The 24,707-nt window shown below is 42.0% G+C and overlaps 1 protein-coding gene and 1 long non-coding RNA gene across 2 annotated transcripts in view; both read right to left on the bottom strand.

Annotated features, from left to right (window-relative positions):
• Positions 1 to 24,707, bottom strand: part of dnah9 (dynein, axonemal, heavy chain 9) — a 156,217-nt gene that overhangs the window by 51,410 nt on the left and 80,100 nt on the right. The window contains 8 exon segments of the mRNA XM_039787828.1: positions 6,937 to 7,170; positions 7,434 to 7,595; positions 9,505 to 9,647; positions 12,314 to 12,437; positions 12,876 to 13,038; positions 14,012 to 14,054; positions 14,057 to 14,210; positions 15,548 to 15,709. Coding sequence (XP_039643762.1) covers positions 6,937 to 7,170; positions 7,434 to 7,595; positions 9,505 to 9,647; positions 12,314 to 12,437; positions 12,876 to 13,038; positions 14,012 to 14,054; positions 14,057 to 14,210; positions 15,548 to 15,709 — 1,185 coding nt within the window.
• LOC120550901 lies at positions 22,807 to 24,691 on the bottom strand. The gene is made up of 3 exons (XR_005637801.1): positions 24,204 to 24,691; positions 23,010 to 23,161; positions 22,807 to 22,853 (listed from the first exon to the last, which is right to left on the bottom strand). It is a non-coding gene; the product is annotated as an uncharacterized LOC120550901 (long non-coding RNA).

Here is a 24,707-nt window from a genome sequence, read left to right as displayed (position 1 = left end):
CTCCAGTTTTATACTCATTACATTGGCTTCCGATTAACTACAGGATCAAATTTAAAGTTTTGGTTCTGACTTATAAAGCTTTGCATGGTCAGGCTCCGTATATATCTGGGACCTGCTCCATTCATACACTACAAATAGGCCCCTCAGGTCTTCTAACCAGGGATTACTGGTTGTTCCACGCACCCGTTTAAAGACTAGAGGTGACCGTTCCTTTGAAGCGGTGGCTCCAAACCTGTGGAATGCGCTTCCTATTGCCTTACGTTCTGCAGTCTCTGTTGAAGCTTTTAAAAAGCAGCTGAAGACGCACTTGTTTAAATTTGCTTTTGATTCATTCATGTAAAATGTTGCCTTTTAATGACTGTTTTTATTCTTTTATCTTTATTGTTGTATAATTCACTATGTTTTGTACAAATTTTTATCTTGTGAAGCACTTTGTGATTCTGTCTGTGAAAGGTGCTATATCAAATAAACTTATTATTGGGGGAATGCTGTTCTACAGCATTCCACCTATTGTTATTCGGTTCTTTATTTATTTTTAATTTTAACTTTATTCCGTACGTTTTTTGGCTCTCCGTAACTTCTGCATACTTTCAGCTATTTAAACCATTAAACTTTTCAAATGTTCAGCTCTTTCAGCTAATGATGGGACTTCTTCAACTTTTTTTCTACTATTTATACTTTTTTAAATTTTAAGCTTTTTAACACTTTTTTTTACATTGAAGTCAATGAGAGCAGACTTCAACCCCTTAAAATCTTCTTCTGCTCCCAAAAGTTTCAACTCCTTCATACTTTCACCTACAGACGCCAAACAAACTTTAAAATGTTCACAAAATATTCAGCTATCCGGGGTCTACTTTTCAGTTTGATATCCTTTACAGTTTTTGTGAAAAAGCTGTTTAAGTTTAGTGATTATTTCAGGAAATTTTATCGATTAAACAGGGTGTGTATTGCGCTTGCTAGAGTGGATGATGTCATAGCTAGAGGGTGAAGCTTCGAAAAAATTATCTTAGTTCCTTGTCTGTAAACTGCTCTTACGCCCACAATATCTACTTGTCATACACAATTTATACATCAAAACGTAGGTATTTCTGTCTAGTTTCAGAAACTCTGCTCTATTAAGCGATATGTCTTATACTTTGGGCTCAGCAAGCTTCCAAATGACAAGAGTATCAATTTCTTCCCCATCCGCAGCAATGGTAAAACATCTTTATATTTTCCAGTGAAAGGCACAGAGAACCACTTTTTAAAATCGCTGATATGCCCACATTTTTACATTTATCCATATAAATTTTACACCCATACATTCACAAAGGCCTTGTGTCTCTAACGGTCAAGTCGCTGTTTCGATAGCATGTACTGTTGTGGATTTATTAAGGATTGTTTGAAGGGTTCTCTCACACTGTCTCTCACTAATCAGGTGTGGGGATTAATGATCAAAGAGAGGCTTTATAAATACTAAAGGAACAATGTTTGTCTGTTCTGAAGATGGCGCAGTGCTTATGGCACATGGCTAGGGTGTGGGGGGCCCGGGTTCAAATCCCACTGTGGCATATCAATCAGCGTGTCCCTGGCTAAGGTGTTATTTAACTTTTCAACTACTCTCACTACTTCAACTTATTTTTACGGTTTTAAGCTATTCATCCAGTTTAGCTTTAGCAATTCAGCTATTCATGTTTTATTTTGCCAACACACACATGCACACACGCAAACACACACACATATACACACACACAGACACACAAACAGACACATAAACACACACACACACAAACACACACACACAAAGACAGACACACATGCAAACACACACACAAACACACACACACACACACACACACACACTACTCAAAAACAAACACACACTCCTCACCCCCCCCACACACACACACAAACACACTCCCCACACACACACACACACACACACACGCCGGCTTGTCGTACACACACCACACTCTTCTCTCTTCTCATCTGTTCTCTTCTGCTCTCCTTTCTTCTCTCTTTCTCTCCCTCTCTCTTTCCTCTCTTTCTTCTTGTTCAGCCCCATTCTTTTCACCTAATATATTTCACATCTCATCTCAGCTAGATTGATGCTTTTTCGTTCTATGCAGTATATATCTGATAATAATAAAAATATTTCTTCTGCTCTCAGTGTCTGAAGTGCTGGCGTGTACTACAGGAGACATATTAAGAGCAGGTGCTATCGTTATCAGATCAAAGAGATGTTTATAAACATTGCCCAGGTCCTTAGTAACCATGACAACCCTTTCACAGACAGTCTACTGATTACTCCAGGCTTGCTGTAGGAGTCAACTAACTAGACTAACTATGATCATCAGTCTAGATCATTTGCGTTCCACTTCTGTCTGTCTGTCTGTCTGTCTGTCTGTCTCCTTATCTGTCTGTGTCTCCCTCCCTCCCTCTGTCTGTATCCCTCCCTCTTGTCTCCCTCTCTTTCTCTATGCCTCCCTCCTTCCTTCTTCTGTCTCTCCCTCCAGGGTCATTTGTGATTTCATTCATATAGCCCGTTTCTTTTCAGGCAATATATCCACCTCTCAGCTCTTTAGGGTCATGCTTGTTTGTTCTACGCAATGGATATGGCTGATAATAATACAAAGTCTTTAAACTTTCAGCCTTTTTAGTCTATTTTAGTCAAAGTTGCTATCTGTCTTTTCCTCTCCTCTCTTTCCTCTCTCTCTCCTTCTCTCTTTATTCTCTTTCTCTCCTCTCTCTTTCCTCTCTTTCTTCTTGTTCAGCCCCATTCTTTTCACCTAATATATTTCACATCTCATCTCAGCTAGATTGATGCTTTTTCGTTCTATGCAGTGTATATATCTGATAATAATAAAAATATTTCTTCTTTCAGCCTTTTCAACTTTCATCTTTAACAGTATTACAGTATTATTTTGTTTCATATTTCTGCATATGTGAGTCATTATCAGTTAGAAAATCTACTCACACCTCACAATGTTCTACACATTTTGTCATTATTCAACATTTAAAGCAAACAGTTCAGTTTAGCATAAAGTTTTAACTTTTTAATGAAATTCATACTTTAATTAAAACTATTTCGGCTTTTTCAACTATTTTGACTACTTCAACTTCTTCTTACAGATTTAAGCTATTCGACCAGTTTAGCTTTAGCAATTCAGCTGTTCAGCATTCCCACGCATTTTCCGCAGGAAATGCATTTTCTAGTTATTATTATTATTGCCCCCCCTCTCTCCTCCTCAACAGCATTAAAGCTACAGACACAGCAATGACACATACTAAGGAAAGCTCATTGTGGGACTTGCTCTAGTGGCTGTAATTCTGCACCAAGGCTGAATTTCGGGAAAGAGACTTCAGATTCAGTATTAGGGGACCATTAAGGCCTATATAAAAGCATCCAAAAAGCAGCATGTCATAGGACCTTTAAAATGTGAACTGACAGAGCGTGTGCAGTCTACATACGATGGAAGGAAAAAAAGAACACCTGCATTAATACAAAGCACAGGCTGGGCTTCTGACAATAATCTACTGCCGTCTCATTTAATGATAAATGTAGCAATAAGTGTGTATATCATGGCCACTAATGAATCTATTGCTATCATCTAATTGAATCTCTCAGGCGGATTTGAAGGGCCGATCGTTTTTTTTATTAGTAACACACTCACTGATTGAGCCCGGTGGCAGTTTTAAAGTCAGTTTTAATGAAACCTAAACATCGCCTCTATTCTTCACAACAATGAAGACAAAGGGCCTGAACCTGTGCACGGAACATTTATGTGCCTTGCTGGATTGTGCCATGGACCAACCATGTGACCATTTAATCCATTACTAGAAAAGAATCTTAGATAAAGGGGCAGAAAAAGATGGATGGCATGCATATCTGCACGCACACATGCCCCCCCCCACACACACACACACACAAATGCACAGACCAAGGTCAGTCGTAAAGATAAATTAAAGCTGTTACAAAATGCTCATAACTCCCTGACAAATAGGACTCTGCGTTAGTGTCAAACTCCATCACAATGTTGCACTGGGGAAATAAAAACAGACAGTTTTTCATGCCTGTCTTTCAGCTAATTAACAAACAGAAAATCAGGCCAGAGGGGAGACGGCCCTTTCGTGTTGCGCCGATTCCGTGCAAAAGATTCAGTCGAACATTAGACGAGCACCAAGTGAGCCATCAACATGATGAATGGAGGGGAGGACAAACTAATTGGTAGGAGACATGGGTGATATTCAATACATCTGAGCGGCTTCTGTGTTTATCCCCTGCAGATGGAAATCCATCTCTGCTCCTGACTGTAGAAGACAAGCTGCTGACATGTACATTAGAACAATTGTTTCTTAGGCAGGAAAAGAGACGGTACCCAGGCAGTTCGCGAAATAGTCACGAAATTGAACCTATTGATTCTTGTACGCTGACACGATTTTTCTGTTTTTTTCATGAGGCTCAGCACGATTTTTTATTTTTTTTTTCTGTCTGTCGGGACTGCAGCAGAGAAGCTGTATGACTTTGCTGTCATTGGCACTGTTAGTACTATAAATCTACATAACAAAAAATTTGTTCAAGAGATGTTATCATGGTTTTCATTTCTTTAATTTAATGTTGTTATGTCGGTCCAATTACCGGTGAAATATTACAGTATGCAGGGCAGCCTCTAGCTCACTCAGCGTGCGCCACATGTATGCAGCGGCGCAGGTTTGAATCCGACCTGCTGCCCTTTGCTGCGTGTCATTCCCCCGTCTCTCTCCCCCTTTCCTGTCTATCCACTGTCACTATCTAATAAAGGGAAAAGCTCCAAAAAAATCTTCTTTAAAAAAAAAATAAAAAAAATCTTACAGTATGCCGTAAGACAGAACACTACGCACGGAGAGCATTTATAGCCTATATCCCACAATGCAACGCGGTCATTCATATCAGAGAATCGGACAGCGAGCAGGCAGCTCTTTAACGCCAATATTGATTTAATGTTCATACTGAATGAGTGATTATGTCACCAGCAACCGTGGGACAAGTTGCTCAGTTTTTCCAGTAAGTTATGCACCGTGGAAACGTGTCCTCAACCCCCCAGGAAGGCTATCAAGAAGTGATGTAGTAATTACCGCTCAGTAGGATACGTCCAAAAGAACAAATAGTTTAGTTATAGTTTACTTAGTTTAAAAACTGTGCTGAGCGTCACCACAAAAAAAACGGGGAAAAATTGTGTCTGTGGACAAGAATCAAAAGATCAAATTTTGTGACTATTTCACGAGCTGCCGTGAGACTGGGTTGTTCATCCACATGTGTGATGGCTTATGGACTCGTGGAGATGAAGAATGAAAGAGACAAAGAGACATCTGGCTGTGTGTGTGCTTGAAGGTAAACAGTCAAATGGTTCCAGTTATAATTATATTAGGTCAGGGTGCAACTGATCCGGTTGAAGTGATTCCATTTAAACACCACTCTGGTGACTGAAACTGCTAATATTACTACTTGCACCTAGACTAGTATTGATAGGACTACTACTGCTTCTACTTTTTTGTAACTATACTTGTACAACTACATTGTCACAAAAAGAGAGGCGGGAGCATGTGTGTGTGAGTGTTTATGAGACGTTGAGTGGGCATGCGCTGTGATGCATTGAATCCACACACCGACACACCGTCTCACACACACACACACACACACACACACACACACACACACACACACACACACACACACATACAACCTTCACAAATTAAGGAGGACAAAAACATGGAACTAATGTGTCCTCTGGATGACTCATACAACCCGCACCACACACACACACACACACACACACACACACACACACACACACACACACACACACACACACACACACACACACACACACACACGCACTTTAACCCTCCTTGTTTACCATGTGCTACAGATTCTCTTGCACAGAATGTTAAATAACAGTTCTTAGAGTAGCACAGCCATCAGTGTGGATGCACCAACAAGCACAGGGTGCAGTAATACTGGCCTGCTGCTGTAAAGGCTGTGCTCTCTAATTAGAAGCCTTCTCAATTACCATACAGCCATTATACGTGTGTGTGTGTGTGTGTGTGTGTGTGTGTGTGCGTGTGTGTTTGTCTGTGTGTATGCACGTGCGTGTGTGTGTTGGCTACTTCCTACAGTAAAATGGCGATGAGAAAGAAAAACACAGGACACTCTGTGGCTCTCAACACATTGATGTCACTTATGTGTAAGGGGTGTTTGTGCATGTGTATGATTTTGTGCGAGTGGGTTTGTGTGGGCATGTTTATGCAAAGCAGTGGAGATGCACAATATGTAGGGGTGAAATGACGTGTGTGTGGTTTTCCATCCACTTGCACAGTGTAGTAGAGCCACTATAATTAGGGCTGCTTCACACTCAGACCTTGTGTTGCATTATTCATATAGCTCTCTTCTGCAAAGGTGTGGAGATGGTAAACATTTGGAGAAATGGATCCAGGTGTAGATATCCAAGTAGGGAAATATCAAATGATGCAGTCAGCCAGGTACTTTTCTGCTCTACGTATAGCTCAGTAAGGTGATTGGCTGCGTAGGGATAGATAACCCCTACTACTGATGATGCTATTATATTATATACTACGACAACAATTACTACTACTACTTTATTTCTTTTCTCTACGTGCGAGTCATGAAGTTGTAAATAAATGATAAATAAAATAAATGAACCTTGTATAGTTTAAAAAATGGTTACTACCATTATCACTACAATCACTACTACTATTAATAGTACTACCACTATTACTGCAATCCACTTCTACTGCTAGTCATGGGAATTCTGGGATGTAAATATGGGGTCATGGGTCCCAAATGCTAGAAATTAGAAAATGAATTAGGAAGGATAAAAAATAAATAGATTTTCAAAGACGTACAGTACAGTACAGTGCTACGGTGGGACAGGGTGGAGTGTGAGAAGTGCGCAGTACCTGAGCGGAGGTGCTGTTGAGCTTCTGCAGGCCGTTCTCCAGCCGCTCCATCTTGGTGGTGAGATCTTTGCTCCTGTGACCCAGCAGACTGCGGTACAGCTTGATCTGCTCCAGGAAAGACTTGGGCGTGGTGTAGTTGTAGCGTCGCTCGTTGGCCAGGTACTCCTTGGAAGTCTGATTGACACTCATGTGGACGTAAGCCATGAATTTACTGACTGACTCCTTCACCGGGGGCTGCAAAAGGTATAAATCACATAACTGGTTACTTCACATTAATAAAAGATGACAGTCCAGATTTGGCTGGAAAGCAATATTTCCTGATGCTTGGGCTCCGGAATTTAATTTTCAGGGCTTCTGGTTTCGGCTTTTGAAATTAATATCACATTCTTTGTGTCGTGGAGCCTGACGTTTGAAATGATATATTCGGAGAGTGAACATCTTTTTTTTTGTGGGTGGCTTCATCCCCGTGTGTATATTAACATATGATCTGTTCTCACTTCGATATTCTCCACTTCCTGGAGGAACTTGAAGCTGACCGACTCCAGCGCCTCCTGCGGCCATTCGTGGAACCAGTCGATCGCTGTACAGTTCACCACGGCAGGGAACTTCCTGCTGCGGACCCTCAGTTTACTTCCCACAGGAGAGAAACACAGAGCCACCTGCAACACAAGCACACCCAGATCACAGTCATGTTCTGGAGACACAGGCACACTGATAAAACAAAGACAGGGGATTCCTGCTCTGATTAGCACTTCTTTACGGTTGAGTCAAATCAATTTTATTCATGTAGCCCAATATCACAAATCACAATTTGCCTCAGTGAGCATACAGCATACGACACCCTCTGTCTTTTGATCCTCGATTCGGAGGAGGAAAAACTCCCCAAACAAACCCTTTAATGGGGAAGAAATAGCAAACTGTGAATTAATTATTTGCAGCTACATCATTAAGCAAATAAAGCCTCCAGCAAGCATGTGAATTAAAAGAGTGTTTTGAGCTGTGGGCTGCGTCAGACTGATTTTCACTGTTGGAGACTAACAGCTGGCTTGTTGAGAAGCTCAGCCAGATGCTCGATACCATTAGAAACAAACATGCAGAAGGTACACCCAAAGACACGACTGATGATAAGCGAGGAGCTGCAAACTTATCTTACATTTCCTGTGACAATGGCTTTACACACTGAAGTTGCCGTAAGGCTACAGCATTCTTTGTATTCAACCAGGGGGGCCCTGGAGCAAAAATGAGCTGTGGGCCCCTAGAGGCGCTGTGGAAAGGAACATTTTTCCTCGCCACTGTCGCACCAAATGCTTGTTATTGGAGGAAAGTCAAAACACTGAGTGTGGTCTAGACCTACTCTGTCTGTAAAGGGTTACAAGATAACTTCTGCTAGGATTTGACACTATCAACAAAACAGAATTGAAATTGGAACAGAGACGGACTATTTAATGTCCAGAAGACAGACACGTCAATTTACACAGAATTTGTTTGTGAGTCATTGTAGCTGTATCTCTGCCTGCTGTATACAGAATGTATGGGTTTAGCTTACACCCCATTGCCCCCAACTATCCATCAAGGGCAATGCCCACAGCTGAATACACACAGAATTTTAACATGTTCCCCACAGTACTGCTATACTACCTGGCAGTAGGTTTGCCATGTGTCAATTACTTTGTGGATATTTGAATAAAGGGAACATTTGTTTGGGATTGTGCACCTTTTAACCACAATACCACCTGAGGTTCCCCAGATAATGCAGAACCCATTTTAAGGATTTAGGTCATAATATGCTACCAAATAAGTTTCCAAATAAATAAATCATCACAAACCACACACTTCCTATCCAGTAATCATCTCGCAACTGCTTTAGAGTAATCTAACGACAGCCAGGTTGGGAACCACTGCTCCCAGGTCTGATTGTAATAGTTATTTAAATGTTTGGCTCAGGATTTAAACCTGTGCTCACCATGCACAGATAGTTCTGAATCAGATTACCGACATTACCCTGTCCATCCAGACAGCCAAATTGTTATAAATCCACTCTTTACAAGCTCGTGTCCATGGGATTTGCCTTCCAAATTTATTCCTCTCCAACCCAGGGAGGATTGATCTGGGAGCTAGGCGGAGGGGTGGAGGATGTGGGCGGTGGTGGTGCACACTGTAATAATGACAGGATGAACAACCCCCTGGAATCCCTCTCTCTCCAGGGAGAACAAGGCAGCTACACGTCGGTAAAATTATCTGCAGCTAAATGCCGGCTTTTCTGGTAATGCTGGTGAATTTTAATGTCGTCGACTGCCTCTGAAAGCAATCAAGTTCATCTGAAAATGTCAGCACCGAAACATGTCGAGGGAAAGGCTCATCACAAAGCCAGATGTTTATCCAGGTATGAGGATCTTTTATATTTTGGAATGGTCAATTACAGTGTGAGGAGGCATGCTATTGCTATATTAAGATCATATACAGGATCTGGAAGGAAAGCCAAGGATAACAACCTTTTCTGGATGATGAGTAGTGAAATGCAGAACACACACAGCTTGTTGTACTTGTCTGACTATCTGACTGGTTCACCTTGAGCTGTCTGCGAACCCGGTCGATGAAGAATTTCCAGCAGTTCTCCCTTGTATCCATCAGTCCCGAGCCGCGGACCTCTGGCCTCACGCTGCCAATAATGTTCTCCACCTCGTCGTCTGGGAACAGGTCAGGAATCTCTCCTTGAATTAATGAAATCAGCCACATTACCAGTGGGAAGACCACTGAGGTCGTGGGAAGCACTCATTGTAATTGGTTTCTGTTAGAGAGCTAAACTTGGGCGAGAACTCTCTAGAACTGACTTATCTTCTAAGGATCTGAACTGACACTAAGCTTAAGGCTACAGTTACACTGCTACGTTTTGGTTTAAAAAGGAATGTCTTCTGCTACGTTTCCCCCTCTCATTCCCCCTGCTCTGGCGTATCCGAGCCCCTAAACCAGAGACATTTGGAAACACTTCTGACCCGTTTTGGTTTGGAATCTGCGGGGTTGTGTTGCAGTCTCAACGGCCGCAAACGGAGACCGTTGGCAACACCAACACTGACGCCGACGTTTCTCCTCCTGACTGGGTCTTATCGGTCATGACGTCTCGTTCTCTGAGACTAAAGCTACTAACGTTACCATGGCAACTACCAGCAGTGGGCAGAGTCTCCACGCTGCCTCCTGTTTATGCCCAGTATACCAGAATGTTGATGAGATATGAGGTTTGGGCGTGTTAGTTTAAACAGAGATTAGTTCTTCTACTGGAGATAAAAACACTTGGTGCACGGAGATCGCTTTTGCCTATAAACTTAAAAACCAAAATGTAGCTGGTGTAGATGTAGCCTTTAAGACTCTTTTATCAAATCTAAGTGTGTTAATAGAGGTGGTGGCAGCAGGAGTTCATACAGAGGGCTTGTGCAAATGCAGAGATCTGCTTCGAGTCACAGCAGAAAAAGAACTGTCGACATATATACACCACTATCTCGACTGATCTGAGTTCAGATGTGCTCTTTTTTTGCATGTAGCCCTCTGGTTGGCTACATGCTGGATCTGGCGTAACATTAGGGCAAAAGATAAAACCCGACCTTTACTGTAACCTAGTCTGATAACCAGATTGCTAAGTTATTCAGTCTGACAGTGTTCAGGTCAGCTGGTTTCTGTTTGGGTAGCAGTGCTAACTGTCCCACTGACGTCATTTTCATTGGACACAGATGCTGCTGAGCTGCTGGCAGCAGTTCATTTAATCATTTTCACAACAATCAACGAAACATGCTGATTTAATAGATGATATTTCAACCTCTGGCACAGTAATTTCACAGTAATCACAGTATCTGGCCAATAATACTCTGAAAGTTGGTTGTTGGTTTAAACTGTAGTCAATGAGCACATAGAAAAAATTGTAGATATGAGCAGCTATTCCTTACAACTGTGGGGGTAGGCGAGCTTGTGCTGCTGCCGCCGAGCTAATCTGCTGGCATGTTTACTGTGCTGACTACTATTGGCTATGTGAGCCATTATTAAAATGTTATCTTATAGCCAACAGTGTACTGAATTTCTCTTATAATATTTTTTTTAACATTCGAAATGTTTTCACTGATTACATCTGAACAACTGCTATTACACCTTAATAGCAGCGCGTATCACTGTTGTTGATGGAACGTAGACAGACTGCAGGTTCATAAACAAGTCACTCTGCTGTGGAGTTTTTACTCTGTGTTCTGAACTTCTAGCATTAACTGTAGCATGTAGTGTAACTGTAGGAGGAGTCATAAAGTCAACAAACTGACTCAGTAATGTCAGTTACAGCAATATCAATCTAAAATTAGCCAACATTAGCCACCACAAGCCACTGGTCATATCAGACCAGACTGCTGTACTGTAATGTACTGAACTGAGGAAGTATTTTATTTATTTTTATTTATAAGGGGGAGATTGGATTCTTTTTTCCTTTTAGAAGTGCATGCTCTTGCTTTATGTCTTCAGATTTGAAATTGAAAGTAATGTGCTAAAGTTGTTGTATCTGTTGGTTTAGCCCATCATTTCCAGTGCTATAGAAAAATTATGTACATTCATTTGTGCATACTAACCAGTCCTTCCAGTTTTTTTGTGATTTTTGCAGGCAAAAATCCTTAATTATGCGGCATGTTTTCTTAAAAAATGCGATGGAATATGTGGGATATTTATGCAATTTTATACAATGAAATTGCAGGAACTTGCAAAAATTGCAGGAACTTGCAAAAACTGCGGTTTTATGAAAAAGAGAAAAAAAAAGGTGATTCCCCCAACACCCTGCTTTTTGATGATGTTCACGTCGTGTAATTACTTCATAACGTTCCCATGGCAACAGGGGAAAATGGCTGCTCTTGTGTGAAGTAAACGCAACATTTTTCAACTTTCTGCTAAGATATATGTGAATTTTTTGCAACGAAAATGCGGGGATTATGAAATCCTGCAATATTTTGCGTGGAAATCGGCAATTTATGCGGTGAAAGTGCGGCGTATTTGAAAAAATGCGGCCCCCGCATAAAAATGCGGACTTTGGCTGATTATGCATTGAATTGTGCGATCGCATAAACGCGTTGTTCTGGAGGGACTGACTAACTACCAAACTATTGTACTGCCAATATTAGTATATTGGGAATAGCTCTATAGTCATTTGCATGGTGCTATGTATGGCAGCCTTCAAATGTCAGGTATAAATCTGGATGTGAATCCAGCCTTGCTTGCAATTCTTCACAATGATGTGCTGTAGTTGATAGGTGAAGCTGCAGAAATGGCACCACAGTGATTTGTGGCCGTGGCAAAGCAAAAACATTTCTCTCTTGCAAAAACATGACACACAGTAATTAGGGAATCCGGCTGTTACCCGATGCCAACAGATCGTTGACCAGAACGAGGAACTTCTCGTCTGCCACTTGGGCGTCAGTCATTAGGAACACGGTGCCAATATTCTTCACGCCAGCTTTGATGTAGAGGGATGCCAGGTCACTCTGGGCGACAGGGAGAGAGAAAGACATGGAGTGGGAGAAAGACACACATAATGAGATTGAGCTGTTATTTTGCCTTGACACCTGAGTCACTTTGTAGATTACCAGGACAGGTATTTCACTCAGATACACCTAAATGTTTACATATAAATCTTTTTCTTTTTTTTTTAAGATAATTTGTTGGGCTTTTCCGCCTTTAATTGATAGGACAGCTAGGTGAGGAAGGGGAGAAGACATGCAGGAAATTGTCACAGGTCGGACTCAAACCCTGGACCTCTGCATCGAGGCCTCGAAGTATATGTGCGCCTGCTCTACCCACTGTACCAACCCGGCAACTACATTTAAATCTTTAAATACTTCATATGTGACTAATTAAGCTGTTCAGATGGATGTTTTTTTTTTGCAGTGTGGTATATCTTTGCAATGTAATCCCCCTCAAACCTTGAGGTCGGCGATACTGTATCCTTTTCTCAAGGTGATCTGAAAAACCTCCAGATTGGAGATGAAGGCGGCCAGTCGGGTCAAACTCTGCTTGCCGCTGCCGCCCACTCCGACCAGCAGTGCATTCCCCCGCGGAGACTCCAGGATTCGGTTTATACGGCAGCTACATGTGGAGGTGAAGACAGTCGGGGGAGGGAAAGATGGAAGGGTGAGATATCGTTAAAAAAGGAAGGGGGAGGCAAGCCAGATAAAGACAACCTCTGACTCATCAGACAAACAAACACAGGTAGTTTGTGTCTCCTCTCTCTGCCTTTATACCGCCTGTCATCACCATCTTCACCACTCAGATGTACCAGCACCAAATGTGTCAAAGATCACTGTGCTCCGGAGAATCTTTGTGCCTTCACTAAAACAAGATGAATGGTCCTCTTGTGTCCATTTTTAAAATGGATTGCCTTCATTTCATTTGTGTTGCTTTATTTGAGGTTGTTGCCAAATGCAATACAACACACTTCAGCTGACACAACTGCTGTCGCTACTCACGTCCTAACGTGTACAATCACACAAATCAACTTTCCACTTTTTTAACACTTCAACTGACACTTCAGCTAGTTTCATCTCTTACACTTCAGCTGCTTTTATCGCTGACACTTCGGCCGATTTTATCTCTTACACTTGAACTGCTTTCATCGCTTACGCTTCAGCTTACACTTCAGTCAGAGGGAGTTTGTGTTGAGTTTGCTTCAATGTTCAAATAGCTTCAATGTTAAGTGATAAAGAATAAATGATAATATCAAACAGTGTGCACAAGGGTTGCTTTTCCAATTTAAGGGCAATTTAAAGAAAAAAAGTAGACGTTAGAGGGGTTAATAGTTTGTTTTGTTTTAAACATTTTTAGACTGAAGCAGATCGAACCTGTCCTCTACATTTGTGTTAGCCATCATGATGCATGCTGGATTACTTTGAACAGATTTGTCTTTTGACAGTCTGTAAAATAGAACTGTAAATCCTGAACTAACTGGGAAGCCAGTTGAGTTCCTTGACAGACAATAAAGAAAGTGACAAAACACTTTTTCTTTACTACTTTCTTTACTCCCCCCCACACAGTCCCCTGGGGTTCCAAAACTTGCACTCACATGTGAGCCATGGCGTCCTCAAATAGCACCAGGTTTATGTTGTGGCGTTGACCTCATTGTAGCCATCCAGCACCTCCAGCAGGGTTTTATTCAGGCTGCTCCAGGACTCGGCAGCCATGTACCTGGCCTCCCCCAGCCCACGGGCAAAGTGGCAGAACAGGTTCATCTCCCTGGTCTGCTCCAGAGTCTCCTCCATGTCCTCAGGTAGGGACGCGCACACACATATTGCAGTGGTAAACATACAGACCTACACGCACACACTACCCCTGTCCGCATAACATTATTGCTTAGTGGAATTCTTTGCCTTTACATCGTTTGAATTGGTCTTCACAGCATTTAAAAGAGTCCTGAAAGTACTTATTTTAACCAACCAATATCTTCATTTAAATACATTTAAAGGCCTTTCATGATTATTGCTTGTTTTTTCTTTTTCTATGTGCATTTATTTTCTCCTCTGTCTTTCTTGGTGAAGACTCGGCCATGTCACATGAAGCTATGCCCTTAGTCTGCTAATGATGCTGTTTGTGTAGACTTGCATGTAATATGAATCAGGGTTATTGATGTGTGTGTAAAATTATTGATGGATACATCCAAGTTGTGTATATTACAGAGACGTGATTATTTTCTGTAATATGCTGCCTGGAGATTGCCACTTTTCAAGCCCCTGGAGGGTTTTTAAGGCAATTCTCCTTCACATTCCCTTGCAAATCATATATTGTATCTTTTTATTATACATGTAAATAAAGAAACAAAACAAAGAAGTCAGGAACACAGCTGAATATCACAGCTGTGCAGAGGGTGACCTAGTTCATTTTCTTCCTTAGATAAGAAAATAAACGTTATTGTCAACTAAACAAAGTTACGATACAATGACTCTGGCAACTGTTGGGTCCCAAATATTTCACATTGTGTGTGCCACTTAGTTAAAAATTCACATCTATATTGTGTTCCGGTGCAGTCTTCATTGTCATAGTATCAAGTGCACTTCCTCACAGTGCCACAGCATCTAAAGGCTTTCTTGTTTGCATGTAAAAATAGCATAAAGCGTGCTGCATATTGCTCTGTGGCACAGGGGCAAAGTGTCCTAAGTTTACGGAAGGTGAAAACTCTGAATAATATATTCTGGAGTGGTGGTATTATTCTATCTCCCTCTCCGTGTGTGGGTGTGTGTACACATATACATGTCAGGCTCTTCATTGTGGCATGACTAGTGTTCATGCCATAGAGCCAGTAGAGAGGTAGTGAGGGGAGCAGTGGACAGAAAACCATTAAAATGTTTTCCAATTTGCCGGGGTGACAGCGCAGACCCTGACAGCCAGACCCCATACCACACTGATTAATATTCTCTCCAACCCTCTACTGGCCCCCAGCATTCCTTTTTCTCCTCTCCTCTTTCTCCTCGCTGTGTTGGCCACTGATGTCCAGGTCCAGACACAAAGCATGCAGCCTAATGATTTCCCACTCCTCCCACTCCTCCCCCACATCCTCCAGCCTCCCCCTTTTGTCTTCCTCTGCTGAACTTTGTAAAACTCTCACCTCGTAGAACTTTTTCACTGTGTCCGCCTGCAGCTTATCAAATGCCTGGAAGTCCTGCTCCTCCAGCAGCTTGTCTCTGTAGACCCGGTTGGACTCGTGCAGATAGATTTTTAGCAGGTCTGGAGGGGCTTTCAGACACTCTGCGGTACAGAAGAGAATGCCCTGGGCGGAGAGGGGAGAAATGAAGGTTTGGAGTTTGATTCTAGAGGCTGATTTGGCCCTTTTACATTACAACAAGGAGGTAAACACAGCTCAGTCACTGTGGGTAAATCAATGGCTATTAAGTGAACTAGATGTTAGTAGGTGTGCCAAAGAAACTCAGAAAATAATGGCCCCATTGCAACCATAAACAACACTGGCTTAGCTGCCTCATCCTCCCCAGCTCCACCCTCTCGTCACATCTGTTGTCTTTTGCATGTTCTTTTTTGGTTTGGTCCGTTCTTTCTAACTTAACTAAAGGGCCATATAGCTTTGTGCTACATGGATGTATCGTAGGCAATTTCACTTGCCTTTCTCCAATGTATATTTTCTATTGCTGTATCTATCCATTGCTGCATGTCTGTATTCTGTTTGCAAAAGTATGGAAAAATAAAGTAAAAAACCAAGATGGTGACACTCTGGGCTTCAAAACGGCAGCCCACAAACCAATGGGTGACATCACTGATGCTATTTCCTCCATTTTTACAGTCTATGGTTCAACCACTTAGTTTAGGAAAAGATCGTGGGTGGGGTTAAAAGATGTACGTTTAGTGACACACAAGGACAGGAACCGTCAGTCAATATTGCACAGAATATAAAATATCATAAAATACAGCGAAAACTATATGTTTTTGGTGTGCAATATTTGCAAATCAAGTCCAATGGAGAAACGAAGAGAGAGAGTGTGCCTGACACTGAGAATAGGATTTATTATACAGAGTAGTAAATGAGTGATTTCGCACCAAACTAATGCTACATTTCGGAAGGATGCATGGTATGACTCAACTCAGTTTGACTCACTTTTTCTACCATTACTATGATTTCCCACTGGAGATATTACCCCCTCAGTGTAGGCGGGACTCTCAGCTGATCGTCATAGCGACGCCGCATGAAACTGCCGGGACATCATCTTCAACACGACACAAACACAGCGTGTTCTCTCTCTGGATCCTTTCATCAGCAACCAAACAGAGGAACGTCTGCACTTCCTCAATTGACCACAGCATGGTTTTAAAGGTCCCATGACATGGTGCTTTTTGGATGCTTTTATATAGGCCTTAGTGGTCCCCTAATACTGTATCTGAAGTCTCTTTTATATAGACCTTAGTGGTCCCCTAATACTGTATCTGAAGTCTCTTTTATATAGACCTTAGTGGTCCCCTAATACTGTATCTGAAGTCTCTTTTATATAGACCTTAGTGGTCCCCTAATACTGTATCTGAAGTCTCTTTCCTGAAATTCAGCCTTGATGCAGAATTACAGCCTCTAGAGCCAGTCCCACAATGAGCTTTCCTTAGGATGTGCCATTTCTGTGTCCGTAGCTATTGAGATGGAGGGGGGGGCAAGGTTGAGGGTGGGGGTGTGGTCTTGAACAACTGCCACTTTGCTCGTTTGAAAGCCATGATGTCTCTCTCTCATGGGTGGGCCAAATTCTCTGGGCGGGCAAAGAAGAGAAAGGGGAGGCAACCTTGCTCCTATGACCTCATAAGGAGAAGATTCCAGATCGGCTCATCTGAGCTTTCATTTTCTCAAAGGCAGAGCAGGATACCCAGGGCTCGGTTTACACCTATCACCATTTCTAGCCACTGGGGGACCATAGACAGACTGGGGGAACGCATATTAATGTTAATAAACCTCATAAGGTGAAATTTTCATGCCATGGGACCTTTAAGACATTTGTAAAATCTGGATTGAGTGACTAAAAATAATTTGTCGTGGCTATTGACGGCTATAATATTAATATAATAAAATCTGCTTTTCAAGGACCCTAGGGCGCTTTACATAAAGGCAAAACAATGAACACACAAACAGAACGAAACACAACTAATAAATGGATTAGTGGTTGCCATGTCTGATGGGAAAAAAACGGATTTAACTGAGTCTGTAGGCTGTGGTGAACAGGTGGGTTTGAGAAGTTATTGGAATATGTCCTGGGATGTGGCATTACAGATTTCTCCAAGAGAGAGTTCCAGATGTTGGGGGCTGCCACACTGAAGGCTGGTGTGGGGAGTGGTTAGCAGACCTGTGTACGCTATAATGCTCATATATATGATCATAAATGGTGGTTGAATTGGGCCGGGGCTGTCTGTGGCTTGTAGCTGTAGAGGACATAGTCCTAAATGAGGTGAAGAAAGAACTTGCAAACAACAGAACTTTTTCTTCAATGGATTTCCTAAAAGCTACAGAGCAGATCAGTGAGCTTAGTCTAGGTGGGGGTAATGCACCTTAACGTGTCTGAGAATAAATAGTGTTTTTCTGTTTGGAATTTATACTTCTCTCTATCCTTAAAAAAGCCTAAATGAAAAGAGAGAATGATGACAATGAGCAGATGAGTGTTTAGTGGATGATAGATGATTAATGTGTCTCTAGAGCAGGCCTGTGTGACGTGTCGGCTTTCCCACAGGGCCGTTTGTTATGCAGTCAGGCAGAACTCTGCAGTAATCTGGGTGCATCACATAACAGGTGCCGTATAGGATGAGGAAGGGGACAAAGAGGCGCCTAGGCACTGTTTGTTCCCCTCTGCGCACTGTCACCCAGGAGGCAGAGGCAAGCAGATGTTGTGTGCTTCCAGCCCCAGAAGTTATTCCAATCAACAGAACCATCTCTGGGGGTAAAGCCAGCTGAATCTGATCTGCCTTCATATCTGAGCTAAATCCACTGTGTAATGGTGCGGATGGGTGGTGTGCCTGTGTGTGTGAATATTTGCATGGTTGTGCGTATTGAAGATTCGATCTGAGCCAGAATTATCGCTACTCTAAATCTACAAAAGTCAAGATGTTTTCCAGAGTGTGTGTGAATGATCTGTGTCTCTCTACTCCATTTCATTGCTTAATGGTGTCAATCATGACATCCCACATTTATTGTGTAGTGTGCCTGAGCAAAACAAAACACCATATGGCAACTCTATATAAGAGTCGACTCGCAGGCTTAGCTGTTCGTTGTACCAATCAAACGGCACACTGACAAACTAAGAAGGAGAGAGAACTTTGTTTTCCTTCTCTTCAGCCGAGTTTGGCAGACTATCTCATCCTCTCTGTCCTGATCTTTCATTGCTTTGTTCAACTCAGAGGAGAGCGATTAGAGAGTTGTGGGTGTCGGCATGTATCCGTCTGTCTGTCTGTCTGTGGGGCCGTCTGCAGCGGGCGAGCTTCCCTTATACCCTGACAGATGCTCTGAGCCCCAAACAATGCTTCCCCTGCTAACAAATGCACCCAGCTGACTACCCATGGAACATCATACAGGCATATTGTTTAGTCAGTACAGTCAGAGTCTCTCTGCATCACAGGTCTCATGTACTGTCTTTCTTTCTTTCTCTTTCCCTTGTCTCTGTCCTCCTTTTCACTACGTCCATCTTTCTCCCATCTCCTCCTACGCCTCTTGAGCTTCGAGGAGCTCATTTAGGCTGACATGGGGAAGACAGGCTCTCGGATATGCCCGCTGGTCATGGCAGAGAATGAACATTGGCAAACAGAGCTCTTTGACAATGCTCCCAGTCGGATGCCAAACTGTTTGTCTTGCCCTTTAAGTGGAACGTGGGTACTATACTTCAGTTATAGTACGTCTAATTTAACATCCAAAGGGCATAATGATGTTCCCATTGGTGGAGAAGGTAGAGAGACACAGAGTATGAAAGAGAAAGTCAGAGTACTGCAACAAAGTAAGTAAGTGGTAAGAGACAAAGTAAAGAAAGTAGTGGAGAAAAAAAGCTTGGCATTAGCGTCATCTAACCTAGAAGAGAGAATTTTGTCAGCAAATAACAGCAACAATACTCTCTTAAAGATGCAACCTTGATGGTGTCTGGACCCGCTCCTTGTGTCACATTTAAAACACCTTTACAAGGTGTGTTGCAAGCTCACACAGAGTCTCTGAGCTCAGTTTCCTGGCTCGTTAGAGTTGATTATAATGAGACGGTTGTCTTTGGCTACTTCTCCAAGTTCCAAAGTTTTATAAAACCAAGTGAATCACAAAAAAGTCCCCCAATTATTTCAGCTGAGGCAAAGCATCTGATACGTCAAGCCAGAAAACACTGAGTGACAACTATTTAGGCCTCCTGCATGAAATTAGCAGAAGCGTTTGTACTGTCTCGCCACTTCTGAAGGTGCAAAGCACAGAGGTACGCTGGGGGAATAACAGCTGAGGCAGAGCTGTGAGCTGCGAGGCTGCTCACCTCTTCCCAGCTGTCCCGAGGTGTTAGAGCCAGGAGCTGAAGATGGTAGGCAGAAAAACTTCAAACAAGCACCAGGAGTCCCTTTCTGGCTTTATTTGTATTCTCTCTCTGGCTGGAGAGAGGAGCAGCGAGAAAGCTTTGACAATGTTTCCTCTCTGTGGTCTTCCGACGTCCAGTCAAGGTGTGCAGAGCCCGAAGAAAAACAAAGACTGAACGGCCTTTTGAAATGCTGGCTTCAAAGTGTTATGGTGCAGCTAAACTTCCTGTTCCTTCATGGCAGTGATGTGTGTGATCAAGGGTCAGGAAGGTAAGTCTCTGGGTCATCAGGGCTTAAGCTTTGGGATGGTAATTATGCTTCATCTCAAATGGCAGATGGCTCAAAACTGCAACAACTTATTACAATGGCTAACACCCAGCAGTCATACAGGAAATACTTCAAGACACAGTGAAATGGTGGTCTGACGGCCTAAGGCTACATCCACACTAATACCTTTTTGTTTTAAAACGCTTAACGTTTGCTATGTTTCCTGCCACTCACACTACTCCGACGTTTCTGAGCCCCTAAAATGGAGAAAACTCTGCTGACCCCATTTTAGTTTGAAAACTCCAGGGTTGCGTTTTAGTCTGGACGGGCAGAAACAGAGACTTTTGAAAACAATCAAGTAGACACCTACGTTTGCTCCCTGACTGGGTTTTATCAGTCAAGATGTGTCCTTCCCTGATTCGTCCCGCCCATCATGTGACCCTTTTACGGAATAAAGTCAACACAGATAACAAATACCAGCCGTTTCTGTATGGAGGACTAAAAATGACATAAGGAAAATAAATAAATAAATAAATAAAAGTAGAAATAAATAAATAAATGCAGAAATATAGTGAAAATAAATACATTTTGGTAACATAAATGGCTATTTCTGTATTTTTACATGTATTTATTTATTTATTTATGCATTTCTATATGTATTTATTTCTGTATTTATACATTTCTACATTTATTTTTCCCTGCGCCTGTATGCTAATTGAGTGGGGGGTGCCAACATCAGTCTGAAGGAGGATTGGTTAGAGCGATGTGATCGAATCTACTACTACTGCCTTGATTTCACTGGTACAAGGAAGCCTACTCTGCTGCTTATGCGCAGGTTGAACACCCCTATACAGCATAGTGTATATTAATGATAAACAACTAGTTTTTAAAAACTGGAGGAATATATAACCGCCATAAACGATATTTTGAGATGAAATTGTGATAAAATAACTTCCGCTGTGGAGTCCATCCAAGCCATGGATGTATTAAGAGAAGCAGGTTAGCACTAGCACATAATCGTTTTGTTGGCTAGGTGTTTGTGCGGACATTGTGAGGCTACGGCGTCGGCGGTGGACAGCATGTGTTGTCGAGAGGTGGATGCCTACTGGGCTCTAGTTGAGGGTTTAGTCCCGGCCACGGACATGACCTGCCTGAGGCTCCATCCCGGCTTTGATGCCTGCTGCCTCAACCCGTTCTCGCTGCAGGTAGCATACCTCAACTTCAGGCAGGAGTATGGCCAACAGACCAGAGTATGTTTAGATGAGAGTAATTTATAACACTATTATATTATTATACACTTCTATTATAGTCGTCAGTTTTCTACACAAATAAACTATCAAAATAATGTACATACTGTAACTACTTATATATAGCCATATTCTACTGCACTTCATACTATTCCTCCTGCACATACAGTACACTTATTCTTACGTTACCGTTTCTGCACTACAATGGTACTGTTACCACACTGCACATATCTGTCTGTGGTTCATACTGAATATCCATATTTATTTCGTTTTTCTTATAATATATTCTGTTAATACCCTGCATATATCTATATTCTTACTATGTTACTCCTACTACATTGCACATATCTGTACATGTTGTTCATTACTTACACTTAGTTATACATATTTGATTTTTTTTCAATTCTGGTTGGACGCAAACTGCATTTTGTTGCCTTTGTACTTGTACTCTGCAAAATGACAATAAAGTATAATCTAATCTACTAGCAGAATTTTAAACTCTGATGTGCATACATATCTTTATGGAATAGAATAACTGAAAATGTTACATCAAATAAGTATCACTCTTGATCATATTGACTATGTTAACAGGATTATCAATATCAACATTGCACCCCTATCATTCTCTAGGCAATTCCGATACACAGCCTACAGGCAGGTGGTCCGATAGACATATAGGTTTCTGGGCAGGGAGATCAGGAAGGCAATACCAGCTTGTGTTGAGGCAGCAATCAGGAGGCAGTTTGCAGAGGAAGGGAGGCAATCAATAAATATATTTTGTTTTCACAAAATGAACACAATCACCAAGTGTCTTGTTGTATAAAATGTATTCATAATTATTATATAATTATAGATTAATAGTTACTGTCATTTCAGAGTAATTAGTTATATTACAATATTACTGTCTCTGAATTGTAATCCTTTACACTACTTTTGCATTACTTTTAGAAGTTTGACTTGGCAGGTAGCTTGTGAATTTCACCACCAGATCAATAAAGTCTCATCTTTATCAACTTTAATACATCATAACAAGAGTTATCTCAAGACACTCAAGTCACAAATAGAGTAGGTCTAGACCACACTATAATTTACAGGGACCCAACAATTCTAGTAATTCCCCCAAGAGCAAGCATTCAGTGTGACAGTGGCAAGGAAAACCTCCATCAGGAAGAAACCTGGGACAGACCCAGGCTCTTGGTAGGCGGTGTCTGACGGTGTTGGTTGGGGGTGTGATGAACAGTGGCAATAATAGTCACAATAAAGATAATTGAACTACGACTATAAATAGTAGTTGCAGTAGTTCATGGCGTAGCAAGGAACTGCACGGCGTAGCAGGACCACGGCGACAGCTGCAGCCATGATTTAAGGGCCACCCAAGTCCAAGGAAAACTGCTAGGCAAAAAATAAATAAAAATAAAGAGAGTGGTCACAACACATGCACAACCTAATACGGTCCAGTATGAAATGTCTTATTCCTACCATTAGAAGTAATTTGTAAATGTTTATGTGTCATATACAGCTAATGATAGATACAAGTTACACTACCTGATGAGCATTGCAGACATGTGATGTTGCACTGTGACCCACGATGAAGCACTAATGGTCCAGGATCCTGTAGAGAGAAGCCCTCTGTCTCTTCAAAATCTACAGTGATAGGTGCATCTATCCCTTCATTACTGGCTGCACTCTGCCAAAATCTGAATAACACGGAGGTTCAAAATCACTCACAAAAATAGGATACAAGCTTAGCTAGTTACCAACTGGATCAGAAATAATAATAATAATAAAAAAAAGAGAAATGAAACCAAAGCAGCTCTGACGTGTAAAAACCTCTAGTGGCAAAATCTAGGAGATTTCAGCATATTGATTAATATATCAATTTGGACTTTAATTACCAGAGAGTAGCCTACTGGGATACAAAATCGTGCGGGAGAACGGTCTGAATTGAAATGCAGGGGAAACTGGAGTTTTGGGCTAGCTAGCTGCCTGCCAACAGCTCATAGCTAGCTTAATAAAATGCGGGGGAAATAGGGGTGTTTGTGCTAGCTAGCTGCCTGCCAACAGCTCATAGCTAGCTTAATAAAATACGGGGAAATCGGGGGTGTTTGGGCTAGCTAGCTGCCTGCCAACAGCTCATAGCTAGCCTAATAAAATGCGGGGGAAATAGGGGTGTTTGTGCTAGCTAGCTGCCTGCCAACAGCTCATAGCTAGCTAGCTAATAAAATGCGGGGAAAACGGGGGTGTTTGTGCTAGCTAGCTGCAAACAGCTCATAGCTAGCTTAATAAATGCGGGGGAAACGGGGGTGTTTGGGCTAGCTAGCTGCCAACAGCTCATAGCTAACTTAATGCAAACTGCATTGATGTCAAGGTAGAAAATTACGAAAACCTGTTCTAAAACTCACTCTCTCTCTCTCTCTCTCTCTCTCTCTCTCTCTCTCTCTCTCTCTCTCTCTCTCTCTCTCTCTCCTGAAGCCCTGATGCTAGAAATTTGCAGTCAGCGCATTTTTAATCCAGATGAGGGAATGATTTCAGACGCAATTTTAGCTACTCCTGTCATCAAATCATCAGCTACCAAATGTTTGCTAATGTAATAGCCAAGTTAACATGTATGTTACTAGTTAGATGGTGGATTGCCCAATACATACACGCTCAAATCACTTCTTTATTCAGAAATGATTAGGTTAAAATATTACGAAATCAGTCAAATTAAGAGTTACAAGAATTAAAAGTAAGACTTACTCTGCTAAGAGCTCTTTTTCGGTGCAGGAATTTCTGCAAGTGCTAGCTAGCTAGCATTTGGTCCTCCAGTCCTGCCCGCGCCAGATTCAGGTGAAAGCTTTGATGGTGGTGGACTTGATTCCATCGAGTGCACCGAGGGAACAGCATCGGTAATCAGCCTCACATTGTCCTTACTCCAAAATCCCATCCAAGACTCCAACAAATCTCCAGGTCTATAACTCTCCGGAGTGAAATGAGCACCACAAACGACCGAGTGTGTGGTGACAGACGCGGCAGTGAAGCCTGCTCACTTCACCTGCACAAAACGCACCCAAAAACGAAAAACCTTACTTTTCCTACAAGGAAAATGATGTACACGATTTCCTGACAGACTGGACTTTGTGCAACCAGCACAAACACAATAAATTACTATTAATTCAGTTATGAATTGAACCTGCACATTGCTCTTTAAGCACCGCCCGACTCATTACACCGTATTACACACTAGCTGCAGCATTAGGCTCG

This window comes from Perca fluviatilis, chromosome 21 (assembly GCF_010015445.1).
Source record: "Perca fluviatilis chromosome 21, GENO_Pfluv_1.0, whole genome shotgun sequence".
In the NCBI taxonomy this organism is placed as follows: domain Eukaryota; kingdom Metazoa; phylum Chordata; class Actinopteri; order Perciformes; family Percidae; genus Perca; species Perca fluviatilis.
The sequence above is the reverse complement of the archived record's forward strand: the minus strand, read 5'-3'. Positions and strand labels throughout refer to the sequence as shown.